Genomic DNA, 13200 nt, shown 5'->3' with positions numbered 1-13200 from the left:
ATTCTTTCAACTTTGTATACCATCATTGTTTTTCTTTTTCTTTTAAGATTTGCACTTCACTGGAATATGTTTATGTCATTATCTTTTATTATGCTGAATAATCAACTAAAAATTCTTGTTATTTTGATGGTATGATATTTAACCCCTAATTGGAGGGACTGTGCTATGATGAATGCATAATCCTTTAAACTCAGTTTAATTGAGGTCTGTAGCTGGCATGTGAGTAACTGCTAGGAGTCCTTTATGAATCTATGTATCATTGTCATTTTCATTAGTATCTTTTGTTACCCATTCTACTTTAGTAAGAGATAGAGAAGGGTTGAGATCTCACAAAATATTTTTAACCACACCTCACTTTTGCGCCTGTCTCAATTCTTGAATGTTTTTATATAAATTATAGTTCATTTACATGTTGTGGAGTTTAGTATGACATCCATATTCACTGAACTAGTACCCCCTCCCAGTACACATTTTAATTTCGAGGCCAGCTGAGGTGGGATTTTCACACTGCTTAGAAGTTGTTGTCTCTTTGACATATTCCCCATTTCCATTCTCAATTTTATAAGTAACTTCTGGACATAAAGATATGTTATTGAAAACACACTAGAAACTGTAAATACAATTTTAATCTTACATTTCTTATAACATATTGCAAACAAACATATTAAGCAGATTATTTCTGCTAATATATTCCTATTGTCTGTGCTCCTCTAATCAAGTATGTATATCTGTTTCACATCATATAGCAAGACAGTAGACTTGTATAGGAAGTACAATAGTTCTTTCTAACGAAAATAAATAAATAAATGTCCTTTGCACATCTTATGGCCAGTTCAAAAGTCCCAAGTCAGACAAAAATAAACCTTTCATTTCCTTTCTTTCTTCCTTAACATCTGACCAGAACCTGAAAAGGCTTCAAAATCTTTTTCCTCCTCCTGCAGAAAAGAAAAATTACACAAATGAACTGGATGGTTTTAATAGATAAAATGCAAAGAAACATAAATACAAAAAGTTGTGTAATTCAGTCACTGTTTTTAGTTTATATGTTTTGTATAAATCAGGCTGTTAAATTTCTCATTTGAATTGTTTCACATGTTGTAATGATTGTGCATCTTATATTTAACCATACAGTTTAATGTTTATTATCATAAGTCTTGTAGAAGGCTGTAGATTGACCTACAGTGATGTATAGTTGATTACTGCAATTGCAATTGGTCTCTTGATGACCACTTCCTCATAGGCAATCATGCCACATCTTCTTATTTTTAAGTAATAATAATATATACACAAAGCATAACGCTTTAGAGGTGGATGGAGTACTAATGTAAAGTGGAACGGATGCATATACCATCCAATGATACAAAAATAAAATAATAGAAAATATTTATAGGTATTGGTAACTGATTAAAATTTATTCAAAAACCTTTTTTTTTTTAAACTTGCATCCCTAGAACTAAACATATACAATGCACTTAATTTATTGTTTCTGTTCCAGGCTTTTTTTAGATGAAGCTTTGAAATTGCAAGTACCATAAATACTTTAGCAGTAACCATTTAAGTATAATGATAGCCTTTATTCCTATTATGTGATATAAGAAATGAATGAAAAATATGTGAAGTAAAATGTATGTATTAATGATACTATGAACAAATAACCAATAAGACATTAATAGTTAATGACTTTACCTCATTATTATCTGTGATATTCCTTCGTGTTCTGATAAATGTTATGGTACCTTTCTTATGTTTATAATTTGGGACTCCTCTGAAATTCAAATAAAATTAATGTGAATGCAACAACATTGATATTGTAAGTTTATCTTATATCTATCTATAGCGTATCTGAAATTAATGATATTGCGATAATCAATGCCAATCTAACTATTTCTATAGTTGTTATCCCCCTGGTAAAAAGAAACTACTAAATTGGCATGGTAAATGATAACATGTCTATGATATTTATCGAAACATTTAAGACCATTGTTCTTATAATTGTGCCAAATACAACAGTTGAAATATTGCAACTGTTAGAACTTATAAATAAATTCTTATTCCCATTTTTAAAGCATTTTTTTTTAAATCCAATTCATTAATTTCAGTTTTGCTAACTGAACAGTTATCACAACAATTTATGAATTTAGAGTTTATGTAAACATTCAATAATTAGGAAAAACTTCAAGAAAGTATGCTACATTTTGCTTATTTGATCATAAGTTCATATGACACTGGATTAATGAGCCTTTATAAAGTGCTTCTTGTGTGAACTAGGCAGATAACCTTATATCATTTGTCCCTGTGAGACAGGTCTTTATAAGGGTCTCTAGTGATCCATAGTGTGTCACACTTCTGCATGGTTGAACGATTTGTTTGTTTTAAGAAACTTTTTTTTCTTCAAATATTTAGGTGTAAATTATTAGATTTTTTAAGAAATAAAAAAATTAATATGAGATAAGAAAATAATGTAACACTGTGGATTCATTATTGCTAGTAGGATATTTATCTTTCCGGAATTTCATGGCAATAGGTAAACCACAATTTCAAGAGTCCTTAAAGCAAAAAAATTCTACTGGCTTGTATGATGAGTCTGATAAAACCACGATATAAAATATCCATGAAATAACAGAAAATTGAGAAAAATTATCTAAAAAATTAATGTATAAAGAAATGAAGAACCCCTAATCAAAAGCATTATGAATACATGACTTTTTTCATTACATCTAGACTAACATCCCTGGACCAATATGAGAAAGATTAAGCCTGCTTATGAATATCTTTTAATCTGCACCAAATACTTTGATTTCAATAACATAAGGTTTTCTAACCTTTTGTGTGGAACTGAGTTTTTAACTTCTGGAGAAGCATCCAGGCCTTTCTTTTTTCCATCTAACCTATTACCAGAACCACTGAATGCCTGAAATTGAATATTAACACAAAGTTATATAAAACCATGTAAAAGGTAAATTGTAAAGGGGAAGACACTGAAAATGAATCCATATTCAATTTTATTCTATATTTAATTATATAGAACAATAAGGAATACAGATCTCGAAGTTTTACAGGTTATACATACATGAGTAAAAGAGTATTAGAGTGCTTTACCTTGAAAGTCAATGAAATATGTATGATGATGATAATAATTATAAATTCATTTGTTAAAACTTTAAAAAAGGGAGACAAAAAAAGGTTTTGACAACCTTCAAGGAATGACTATTTGTTCTGTCTATTAATTGTATAACCCTCATTCATAAAAAAAAATGTTGATGAACATGACATGTAAGACAAAATCATTTTTATGAGCTGATTGACAAAACACTGCCAGCCAATAAGAAGACATGTTACATTCAAAATTAAATAGAAAAAAATAACTAAGATATTTTTTATACATGCAGGTACTGCTGATAAAATAATTACACTTTAAATTTTATATGATTTATTTGGTACTTACTGTAAAAGCTTTATCTAGATACTCAGACATGTCTATTGGATCCTGAAATAAACAAATAACATATATGTTTACTGAAATATATACTTGATAACAAAACACGAATACATGAATTCCTCAATCAAATAATGTAATTATTGTTGTACCAATTTTATTAAATATAGTAAAATGTCTTAAAAATATTTATTTTGCTCATTGTTGAAGGTTGTATGGTGACCTATAGTTGTTATTTTTTGTATCATTTGGTTTCTTGTGTTGAGTTGGCAGTCATACCACATCTTAAGCTTCTTTATTATAATCAATAAAACTGATTAATTGAAGGCAACAACTGCTTAATCCTGAGTAATGCTTATTAAATGTTAGCTTGTTTTGTTTTGGTTCAAATTGTTACATTTTTAGGAAAGCATATCACCTGGCATATTCTTATAGATTATCTAGCAAATATTTTTTTTATATCACACTACTGTCCTTTTTTTTTATCAGTAACTAAGATTAAAGGAAATTTCATAAAATAGTAATAATAATAATACATGTATTGGCAATCTGTATTGATAAGTCTTTCTTTTTACTCATGATTTTTTCTTGTGAAGCAGCAAATACAGATTTGGATCATTTCAGTGACGTTGACAGTAATTTCTAAATGAAGTTCAAAACATTTCTTATTAAGATTTTTCCCCCTTTTTGTTCAACAGGAGGTAAACATTCATGTAAAAAACACATTACAATAGGTACACAGCTACTTTTGCATAGGTACTATTTCTGTACTAAAAATTTATAGTACATGTACTGGAAATCTACTTTTAATATTCAGTACTATTTTGTTACTCTATAATCATTGTAATATTTAAGTACCTGTATTTTACAGTACTTTATTTGTACTTGAAATTTAGGTACTACAGATTTTTGGTTACTACCGTTACATTTTCATCATTTTGAAAGTTTTTCTATTTCAAATCTCTTAAAGTTATGATTTTCAAACATGGAATATTGTATTATTTCTGTACCAAAATGTTTAGTACAAATCAAGTACTGTGAAACTCAAGTACCTAAATATTACAATAGTTTTAAAGTAAAGAAATAGTACTAAATATTAAAAGTAAATTTCCAGTACTGCATTTTTTTAGTACAGAAATAGTACCTATGCAGAAGTAGCTGTGTAAGTAGGAGATATAAACTCATGACAGGAGATTTTATATACTGACTCTATCATGACTATAGTTTCCTAATGTTTGAGCATAGTATCATCATATTATTGTTATAAGATATAACATGCACTGATGCAGTTTGTAACTGCAATTTGTATCATCGTTATTTCAATATCACGAAAAAACAACATCATCAGTACATGCACATTAGAAAACTGGTAAGCTAGAATTATGATAAGCATAAAGATCACTTGTAAATCAGTATTCAAATGTACAAAATTTGGTCATTGTTATATCAATGCATAATTAAAGTCATATGAAACGAGTGACTAGGGAAAAATAAAATTTATCCAATTCTTAAACCAATGCATGTATGTATATATCATAATCTTAGTCTTCTGTCCTCAATTTTATAATTTTTTACGCAAAAATATCGTAAAATCATCATCTTTTTTAAAATATGCCTGCTCATTAATTGTTGTGTCTTGAAGCCATAGTTTACCGATTGTCACCTTATAATAAACAATCAACAAAGAAGCATGGATATTGAGCAGGTGTATAACATGTACAATCAGATAATAGTTTATTTAGATGACAGATCCATGCATATTGCAATCACTAGATTTTTACAAGAAGGGTCACACTAATGTCACTTTGAATATTGAAAATATGTGGGCGAATTGCTTACTGGAAGCAAGCAATTAAAATAAAGTAAACTTCTTCTAAATGTGGACAAATTAAAGAATTTTCTTCAGAAAAAAAGTGTATGTACATCAGTTTAATAATGATGACTATCCATTTTATTATAAAAAACTTATGAAAATTTCTTTAATTTGAGGTTTCATACAATCTCATTAAAATCCGATGTTCTGATACGCTACCCTCCAGTGGAGGGTAGCGTATCAGAACATCGGATTTTAATGAGATTGGGTTTCATATGACTTTAACTTAATTTCACTTCAAGAATTTAATTTTCTTTAAAAACCAATATGACCAAAATATCTCAGAATTCCAAAAAAAAATGAAAAAGCAAATTTGAATTTAAAAAATATTATTGACCACATCTTTATATTATAATGCAAAATATCTATTTGTTATATCATTTATATTTATTATCTACAAATGAAAAAATATAAAATTAAATTCTTTATTCAATATAGGTCCTAAATATAAAATTTATTTAATGCAGAGCTGTGAATATACCTCACAAATATGTTTGAATTTGAAAGTTTGAAAAATTAACCACAAGAATAAGCATAATATAAAAAAAAATATTATGTATAATAAATGTATTATACAACTTGTAAAGTTATACCTATCAATAACATGTAAAATATTTTGTATATCTATCACAAAAAGCTGTGTAAACTGATATGAATATTTATTTCAGCACTAAATATAACATCAATGAAGAAAAGTGTCTAACAAGCTGATGTCATGATTTAATGATAAATTTACTTTAAGGAATCTTATAAAGCTGCATGTAAATGAAATGGTTTGCAGATTGGTGCCAACTTCCTGAAATAAATCAGTAGATTTATTTTCCCCCTTTTAATCATCAACGCCTCCTTTTGCTTGAAACACACCTTTATCAGGCAACACATTATGAATCTGTATATAGCAAAAATTTGATATGAAGTCTTCAAAAGTTACAATGATTTCACAATCACACTAAGCTACAGGTGAAAATATGATTACAAATTTTCTTTACCTGAAAGGCATGGTGCTGAAAGTAACATTAAACAATCTAATAAAAAATGTATCCATCTTTTATCTTAAGAATAATGTTAAAACAAACATTATGAACTTCAAAATTATCCAATAAATTAATTCCTGAACCATATGTTTTACTTAATATTTTTTTTTTATTTCACTAACTGTTCTTCAACAGTTATTTCCCCTTTGTACAGATTAAATATTTTATTCTTACAATTATTTATTAAATATAAAAGACCACAATATGTGTGGGAATTTTTTTTTTTTTGTGTGGGTATATAGCTTTAATTGGTTAAACAGTAAGCAGAGCATTTGAACAGAAAAGTTTTCACATTTTCAGCTAAATTATAATGTGTTTTCAAAAGCTCTTTTAATGATATGTGTGTTTTTTCAATGTAAGATTTTTTTATTGGCTTAGTTTTTGGTAAAAGAGAAGGATAAATATATGTAACTCTCTTTGTTCTGTCATCAAATAGCAAGACCAATACAAAAAATCCGACAAAATTAATTTTGTAGTTAATATAAAGGGCAAAACCAGAACTTTTCCTTGTCATGCTTGTGTTATACCAAACAAGGCTGTTCTCAAGTATAAACTGGTGGAAAATCTTATGTTATCATTTCTATACTTGAAAAGCATATATATTTTTTTCATATTCTTTTGTAAATTAAGGAAAATCTGTTGCTTAAAAATCATAAATCAATGACTAAATAGTTAACGATATGCTATATATGCTGAAGGTAAGTAATTTCAAACAACTTTGTTAAGTCTTGACAGGCAAGCATTTTTTGTGCTATGTATGTAAACTGAAAATTTAAACCTTTAATTCTATTGCTATCAATTTACATGATTGGTTTTTAAATAAAATTGACAACTTTTCTCCATTTTTTGAAATGTTTGAAAAACCTGTGGGATATATCATCACCAATGACGACAGAAGCCTTATAAATATATAAGTCCCAAGTCTAGATATCATGTTTCCTTTCTAAACCTGCAAGGGCTTACAAGCCAGTCAATGTTGTTAAACACCACAAGTTAAAATGCCTCATATAAATAATTAGATTTTTGTTATTGAGGGTCGTAATAAAGATAAAAAAAAAAAAGGAAAAAAATGATGGCCAGGATAAAAATTTCCATTATATGTATTGATATTCTTCATTTATATTATTCCCCAGGTTCACCCCTGACATATATAAGACACTCAAACACTGCTGTTGGGCTAATATGGGCATAGAAGATTGAAATGCAATTTGCCCATAAAGCATTCAATAATCACTATGTGATACATACATCCATATCTACATCTTCATCATGCTTTTTCTCTGGTCGTTTTGGCTCTTGATAACCAACTGGAGGTGCAAAATCAACCTGAAAAGATATTGAAACAACAAATCTATGATGAAATAAACATTGTAAAAAAATCATAAACATATATTTATTTTTCACCAATGTTTTCTTTTATCTTAAATTTTGAAAAATTAATAGATATACTGTTAGTCAATTGTCAGTGGATTTAGTCTTGTAATTCCCCTATGAATTACAACAAAGCAAACAATGAAAACATGTTGAATTAAAATTACTAGCGTTGCTTGAAAATAACCCTTTACCATCCATCCACCGTTTGACTGACAACTATTGACATTTCTACAGCACATTTTCAAAATAACAAGCTTTCCATAACACTAGTATATATTGACAGGGTATTAATAGAGAAACCAAAAGGGCCAAAAAAAGGTATAGGTCAATGTGCTTGTTTTCGAGACCTTAGCCATTGAAATTTCCGCTGGAAAAAATTCTCTCTTGATTTTTCATAGTTAAATCATAGACAAGTTTAAGTTCCCTAAAACTATTAAATTATAAGACTTTTACAGATGGCTTATAATTATACATGTAAAAGATATATAAATAGGAAAATGGAGGTTAGTGGGTAAATGTTTTAAGGCCTTCAAATGGATTCAAATTGTACAAGACTCACCATCATTTTTTTAGGGGGGATGAAACCGACACATGAAATCTAAATATTTTTTACGGTATCTGGGGTGTATAATGCAGTTGATATGGTTCACTTACATTCATATCACATTCTATAATAGATATAGCATCCTCAGGTTTGGTTTCCAATACACATAGTTCATACTCCTGCAATAAAACAGAATTTATTCATGTGCTAAAATAGAAATACATCTTGTTAATTTTATAAATGTTCTTTTAATTTTAGTTGATTTCATTTCCTTTAATCAGTTGCACTATAGAAGAGTGCATTAGTGAAATTCTATCAACTATATAAATTCATTCAAAAATTTACATTTTACACAATTATAAAATGTATTTGTTCACAATTAATTGAAGGGAAATAATTTGAAAAGCTTCTTTTTTTCTATTTATTCCTATATTTCATTTAAAATGTGTGCAAAGACAATTTATTGTAGGTGACAAAAGCACAAAATATATTCACATTCAACCAATATCACAACTAACCCTTTAGGATAATAAAAAATGAAATTTGAATTAAAGAATGTAAAATATGTCATTATTTACTAGCATTCCTTATTAACATAAGATTTGTCTGCTTTAGATAATTTAAAAAAGGTATAAATGATCCTTGCTTTAAAAACATTGTTGTCTTACCCGCTCGTTGTACTTGATTGATATGACATCTCCTTTAGTTAAACAGGCAAAACTTCTCAGCATATTCTCTAATCTGTTGCTCAGTCAAGGATTTAATAAGAAAATATAAGTGACTAATTTTTACTTGACCTCAAGATGAGTTTTTGTTGTTTTGTTAATCTATATTCCACATTTCCTTTTATTCCTTGCAGAATAACTTCAAGATGAATTTATGAATTACGCCAAAAAATAAGCAACCATGAGTACAATCAAGTTTTAAGAGTTTAAATAGTATTTTAAAGTATGATGTGATTATTTGACTTTATTTATTTATTTGTTATTTTTAATGCCACTTTCAACTAATTTGGCTATATCATGGCACCCAGTTTTGAATGGTGTAGGAAGCCAGATTTCACAGCAGTAACCATCAATTTATATTGAAGTCAAACACAGTCTATCAAGAGGTCAGTTTTAACTTACAACCTCAGAGTTGACAGGTTTACGATCACAAGTACTGTAAATGAATTTCTTTGACTTTACTTGTAAAAGTTGTTAGTTACTCTATATAAACATACAGAATTCAATAAATCTACAAAGTTATAACCATAATCTGTACAAGCAGTAACAGTGTATTTTTAGTAAAGGATACACAGCTTTAGGATTTGTTATATCTAAGAAGTCAACAGACTGTGGCTGGAACTTTGTAAATGTGGCTACTTTTAATGCAATATTCTCTACTTCCACAAGGTCACCTTCATTTAATAACAGGTTCCTCATCATCTGAAAATAATATAAAAAGGGTAAAATACATAAATCATGTCTCATATGAATATATAGATACTCCCACAAAACATTAACAAATTCTACTGTTAGTCTGTAGTTGGCTTCGAACTAGTAATTTATTTAATAGCAGGTTCCTCATTGTCTGAAAATGATTTAAAAATAGTTAAATATATAAAACATGTGTTCCCTATGAATATTGAATAGATATTGGTCTTTCCCCAAAAACATTAAACAATTTCTGCTATAATTGGCTCCAATCTATTAATTCATTACCATTTGTGAACCTATCATTAAACTAAAAAATGCTTACTTTGTAATTTATAAATCCCTAATATACCCTAATGTGTGTTAACTCTTGTAACATTGACCCAATAAATTACAACAGTCTTCCTTCTGCTGTAACAAACTAATCCACCACAATTTGTATATGAACCTTTCATAACATAGCCCCGATGAGGTATTTAAATGCAAACTCTCTAATACAGCTTATGCAATGTATGTGCCGCCCTGTTTGTATGCTTACCCAGTAAGATATATAAATGTCACAAACTAATGCACCACAATATGTGTGCTTACCTGTCATGTCTGTCATAATACAAAGTCGCTAATACAATGTATGTGACTGTTGTATACTTACCCAGTAAGGTATATAAATTCTTCCTTCGTCAGCTACAAATTCTAATACACCACAATGTGTGTGTCTGTTAAATTACTTACCCAGTAAGGTATATAAATTCTTCCTTCGTCAGCTACAAATTCTTATACACCACAATGTGTGTGTCTGTTAAATTACTTACCCAGTAAGGTATATAAATTCTTTCTTCGTAAGCTACAAATTCTAATACACCACAATGTGTGTGTCTGTTAAATTACTTACCCAGTAAGGTATATAAATTCTTCCTTCGTCAGCTACAAATTCTAATACACCACAATGTGTGTGTCTGGCTTGTTGATTGTTCCTCAGTTTAAACAGCATAGGGTACTGTATATGTAAACGTGCTGTAAAATCACATTTTTCATTTTAGTTAGTGAATTAATTTGGCAGGCAGATAAGAAAACTGGGTAGAACAACATGCATTAAACTTTTGAGATTCCATTTATGAATCTCCCTAATTAAGAGTTCCAACTTTGAAAATTTCTTTTGAGTTCAATAAATGTGTTATTTCCATTATCTAATTGCTTGTTTAGATTTTCAGTACTAAGTTAACATGTCGTGATACTTACTTAGTTGATCTAATGCAGAAGGAGGCATAATAACTGAAAAGAAAAACACATTGAATTATGAATAAACATGTTGATAGGTTTACCCCCTTTTTTTGGAAGATCAATACATTTGAATGGGGACATATAGTTGGACCCCCCCCCCCCTTTTTAAAATCCGCCCCTGTTTTAGTTCCATTTAGAATTTGATGTTGATATTGAGGTAATGACTTTTTCAGTAGAATTCATTCCAAGTTACTGAGGATTTAGGATCTAATTTGTATTAATAGCTCTTTTGGATGATTTAGACCTTGTGCATTTGTGCTAGTAGTTAATGTTGTAAATTGTTCAATGTCAAAAATAGAATATAAGATATTTATTTTGGTTTATTTGATGATTTGTGCTAGGTTGCTATGTCATATATACTATAGATTGATCTCCTTTAACTCATTCCATCCAGGTCTAATGCAATATAATAATTGTCAATTGAGGAACATAAATTCAATATCATAAACTATTGTTCAAGAATTATAAGTGAAATTTGATATAAATGTTTCGGAAATGAAAAACTTCTAGGCAAAATTTCTGGTTCCTCAGAATATGGTCTGGCGACACAGTTACAGTTATCATCATTTGAATTTTGTTGTCCACAAACAATCCATAACTTTTTTCATAAATACTCCTTCTTTTATATTATTAATACATTGAATATCAAATAGGTGAATGAAAGTATGTGTCAAAAAATTGTGAGTCCTGCATTTTGTTTTCAAGAGTGAAAAAACTTATTTGGTGTTAAAACTATAGTATATCTGAAGCTGAATTATAGATCCCCTTAACATAAAATTGTCCTCATTTTAGGTAACAGATTTTGATAATTTTGTCCGTATAAATTAGAAGTGCACTGCACTGTAAAAAAATCTTTTTGAGATGAAGCTGGTTCAATTTTTTGTAAATTTTGTTTATTGTCTAAAAGAAATGAACTGCAAAATAACTGCTTTCTCTGGCCTGACCAAACAACAAAAGGAAAGATATTTTGCTTATTGAAAGTTCTTTATTATCAAAGATCAGATAAAGGGAGATAATCTGTAAGTATAATCATATTTGTTTGTCTTACTTTTCCCCCCTCTCTCAACATCTTCTCTGTTATCTAACATTGTCACGGAATAACATCTATATGTCTGTTTAAATCCACCAAGACCTCCACCCAGCTCAGGCCCAAATATGTTACCTCCAAATCTACCAAACTGAAAAATAAAAAAAATATAAGGATTGTCTGTTTCCTGTTACCAAAATTTTAAATTTGAATTTGATGGATAATTCACATGCATTTCACTGTCATGTCTGTCCACATTCACCAATCTTGATTTGGTTTTTTTATGAATGAGCTACAATGGTTGACCTCAGTCTGTGGTCAATCAGCATAAACGCCATCATACATTCAATTCTTACTGTCACACAATAACATCAGCATTGTGACTTCTGGAAATTATCGGGAGGTGCATGAAATGTCTTCTATTGTATCTGGCATCATAGGTTTTTTTTATGTAATATTAAAATATCTTTGGTATATTGCTAGTTTGAAAAATTGTTGGAATATTTCCACAGTGCTACTATTGTCCTTTATCCACATGTTTAAAGGTTTTTCAACCATATAGTGATAGTCAGAGAGTGAATTTGTAATCATAAAAAAAAACCACATATAGTGATGTACAACATGTACAATGGCATGATGATTACAAATCACTGATGTGTTCTTAAAGAAAATCAACTTGATCAATTGGGGACATTGATTTAATAGGAAATCAATAAGTCAACTTAAATACTTGTTTACATCCCATGTTTATATACCCAATATGAAGAATTGTAGCATAATGTACATGTGTGGCATGTATGGTGGCTTATTTCTTCTGTTGAAATAGATTACAGCGGTTAAATTATCTTGATTCTTGATGTGAATTGCTGAAACTTTGTCATGACAACTTGTAAATAAACTGTCTCACCTCTGATAACTGACACAAATTTATTATTTAATTTTATATCATGATTTCAACGATTTTGAAGATTTATACATCAATAATTATATGAATCAGCTGTCCTCTGAACTATCAACTTATGTATTTTATTTTGTTTTTATTACCATTTCTGTCTTTTTTTGTTGTTTCCTTTGTATTTAACTGTGTAATATTCTAAATTCAACAAAATGACTCAGTAGGAAATAAATCGAAAGTAAATAACCCGTGTGAATTATGTTGTTAGGAAACCTTAGTGTGTTCTCGTCCTAAAAAACGCTAAACTGATTCAGCTTTTGG

General features: G+C 28.9%; 1 protein-coding gene across 2 annotated transcripts; it reads right to left on the bottom strand.

Moving 5' to 3' along the window:
• Positions 1–202: 202 nt before the first annotated feature.
• LOC134728291 (ubiquitin recognition factor in ER-associated degradation protein 1-like) lies at positions 203–13186 on the bottom strand. 2 transcript variants are annotated; one of them, XM_063592840.1, is made up of 13 exons: positions 13029–13186; positions 12006–12135; positions 10916–10948; positions 10569–10690; positions 9558–9688; positions 8930–9002; positions 8372–8440; positions 7592–7669; positions 6299–6313; positions 3446–3487; positions 2823–2911; positions 1687–1765; positions 203–935 (listed from the first exon to the last, which is right to left on the bottom strand). In XM_063592840.1, the coding sequence occupies exons 1-13, from the start codon at positions 13029–13031 to the stop codon at positions 867–869; spliced, it is 933 nt and encodes a 310-aa protein (XP_063448910.1). In that variant the 5' UTR covers positions 13032–13186; the 3' UTR covers positions 203–866. The 2 variants fall into 2 exon arrangements, with proteins under 2 accessions (XP_063448910.1, XP_063448911.1); XM_063592841.1 differs by lacking the exon at positions 6299–6313 and having other exon boundaries at positions 208–935.
• Between the last annotated feature and the right edge of the window lie 14 nt (positions 13187–13200).

This window comes from Mytilus trossulus, chromosome 8, assembly GCF_036588685.1.
Source record: "Mytilus trossulus isolate FHL-02 chromosome 8, PNRI_Mtr1.1.1.hap1, whole genome shotgun sequence".
NCBI lineage: Eukaryota > Metazoa > Mollusca > Bivalvia > Mytilida > Mytilidae > Mytilus > Mytilus trossulus.
Note: the sequence above shows the minus strand (reverse complement) of the source record. Positions and strands in the feature narration are given on the sequence as shown.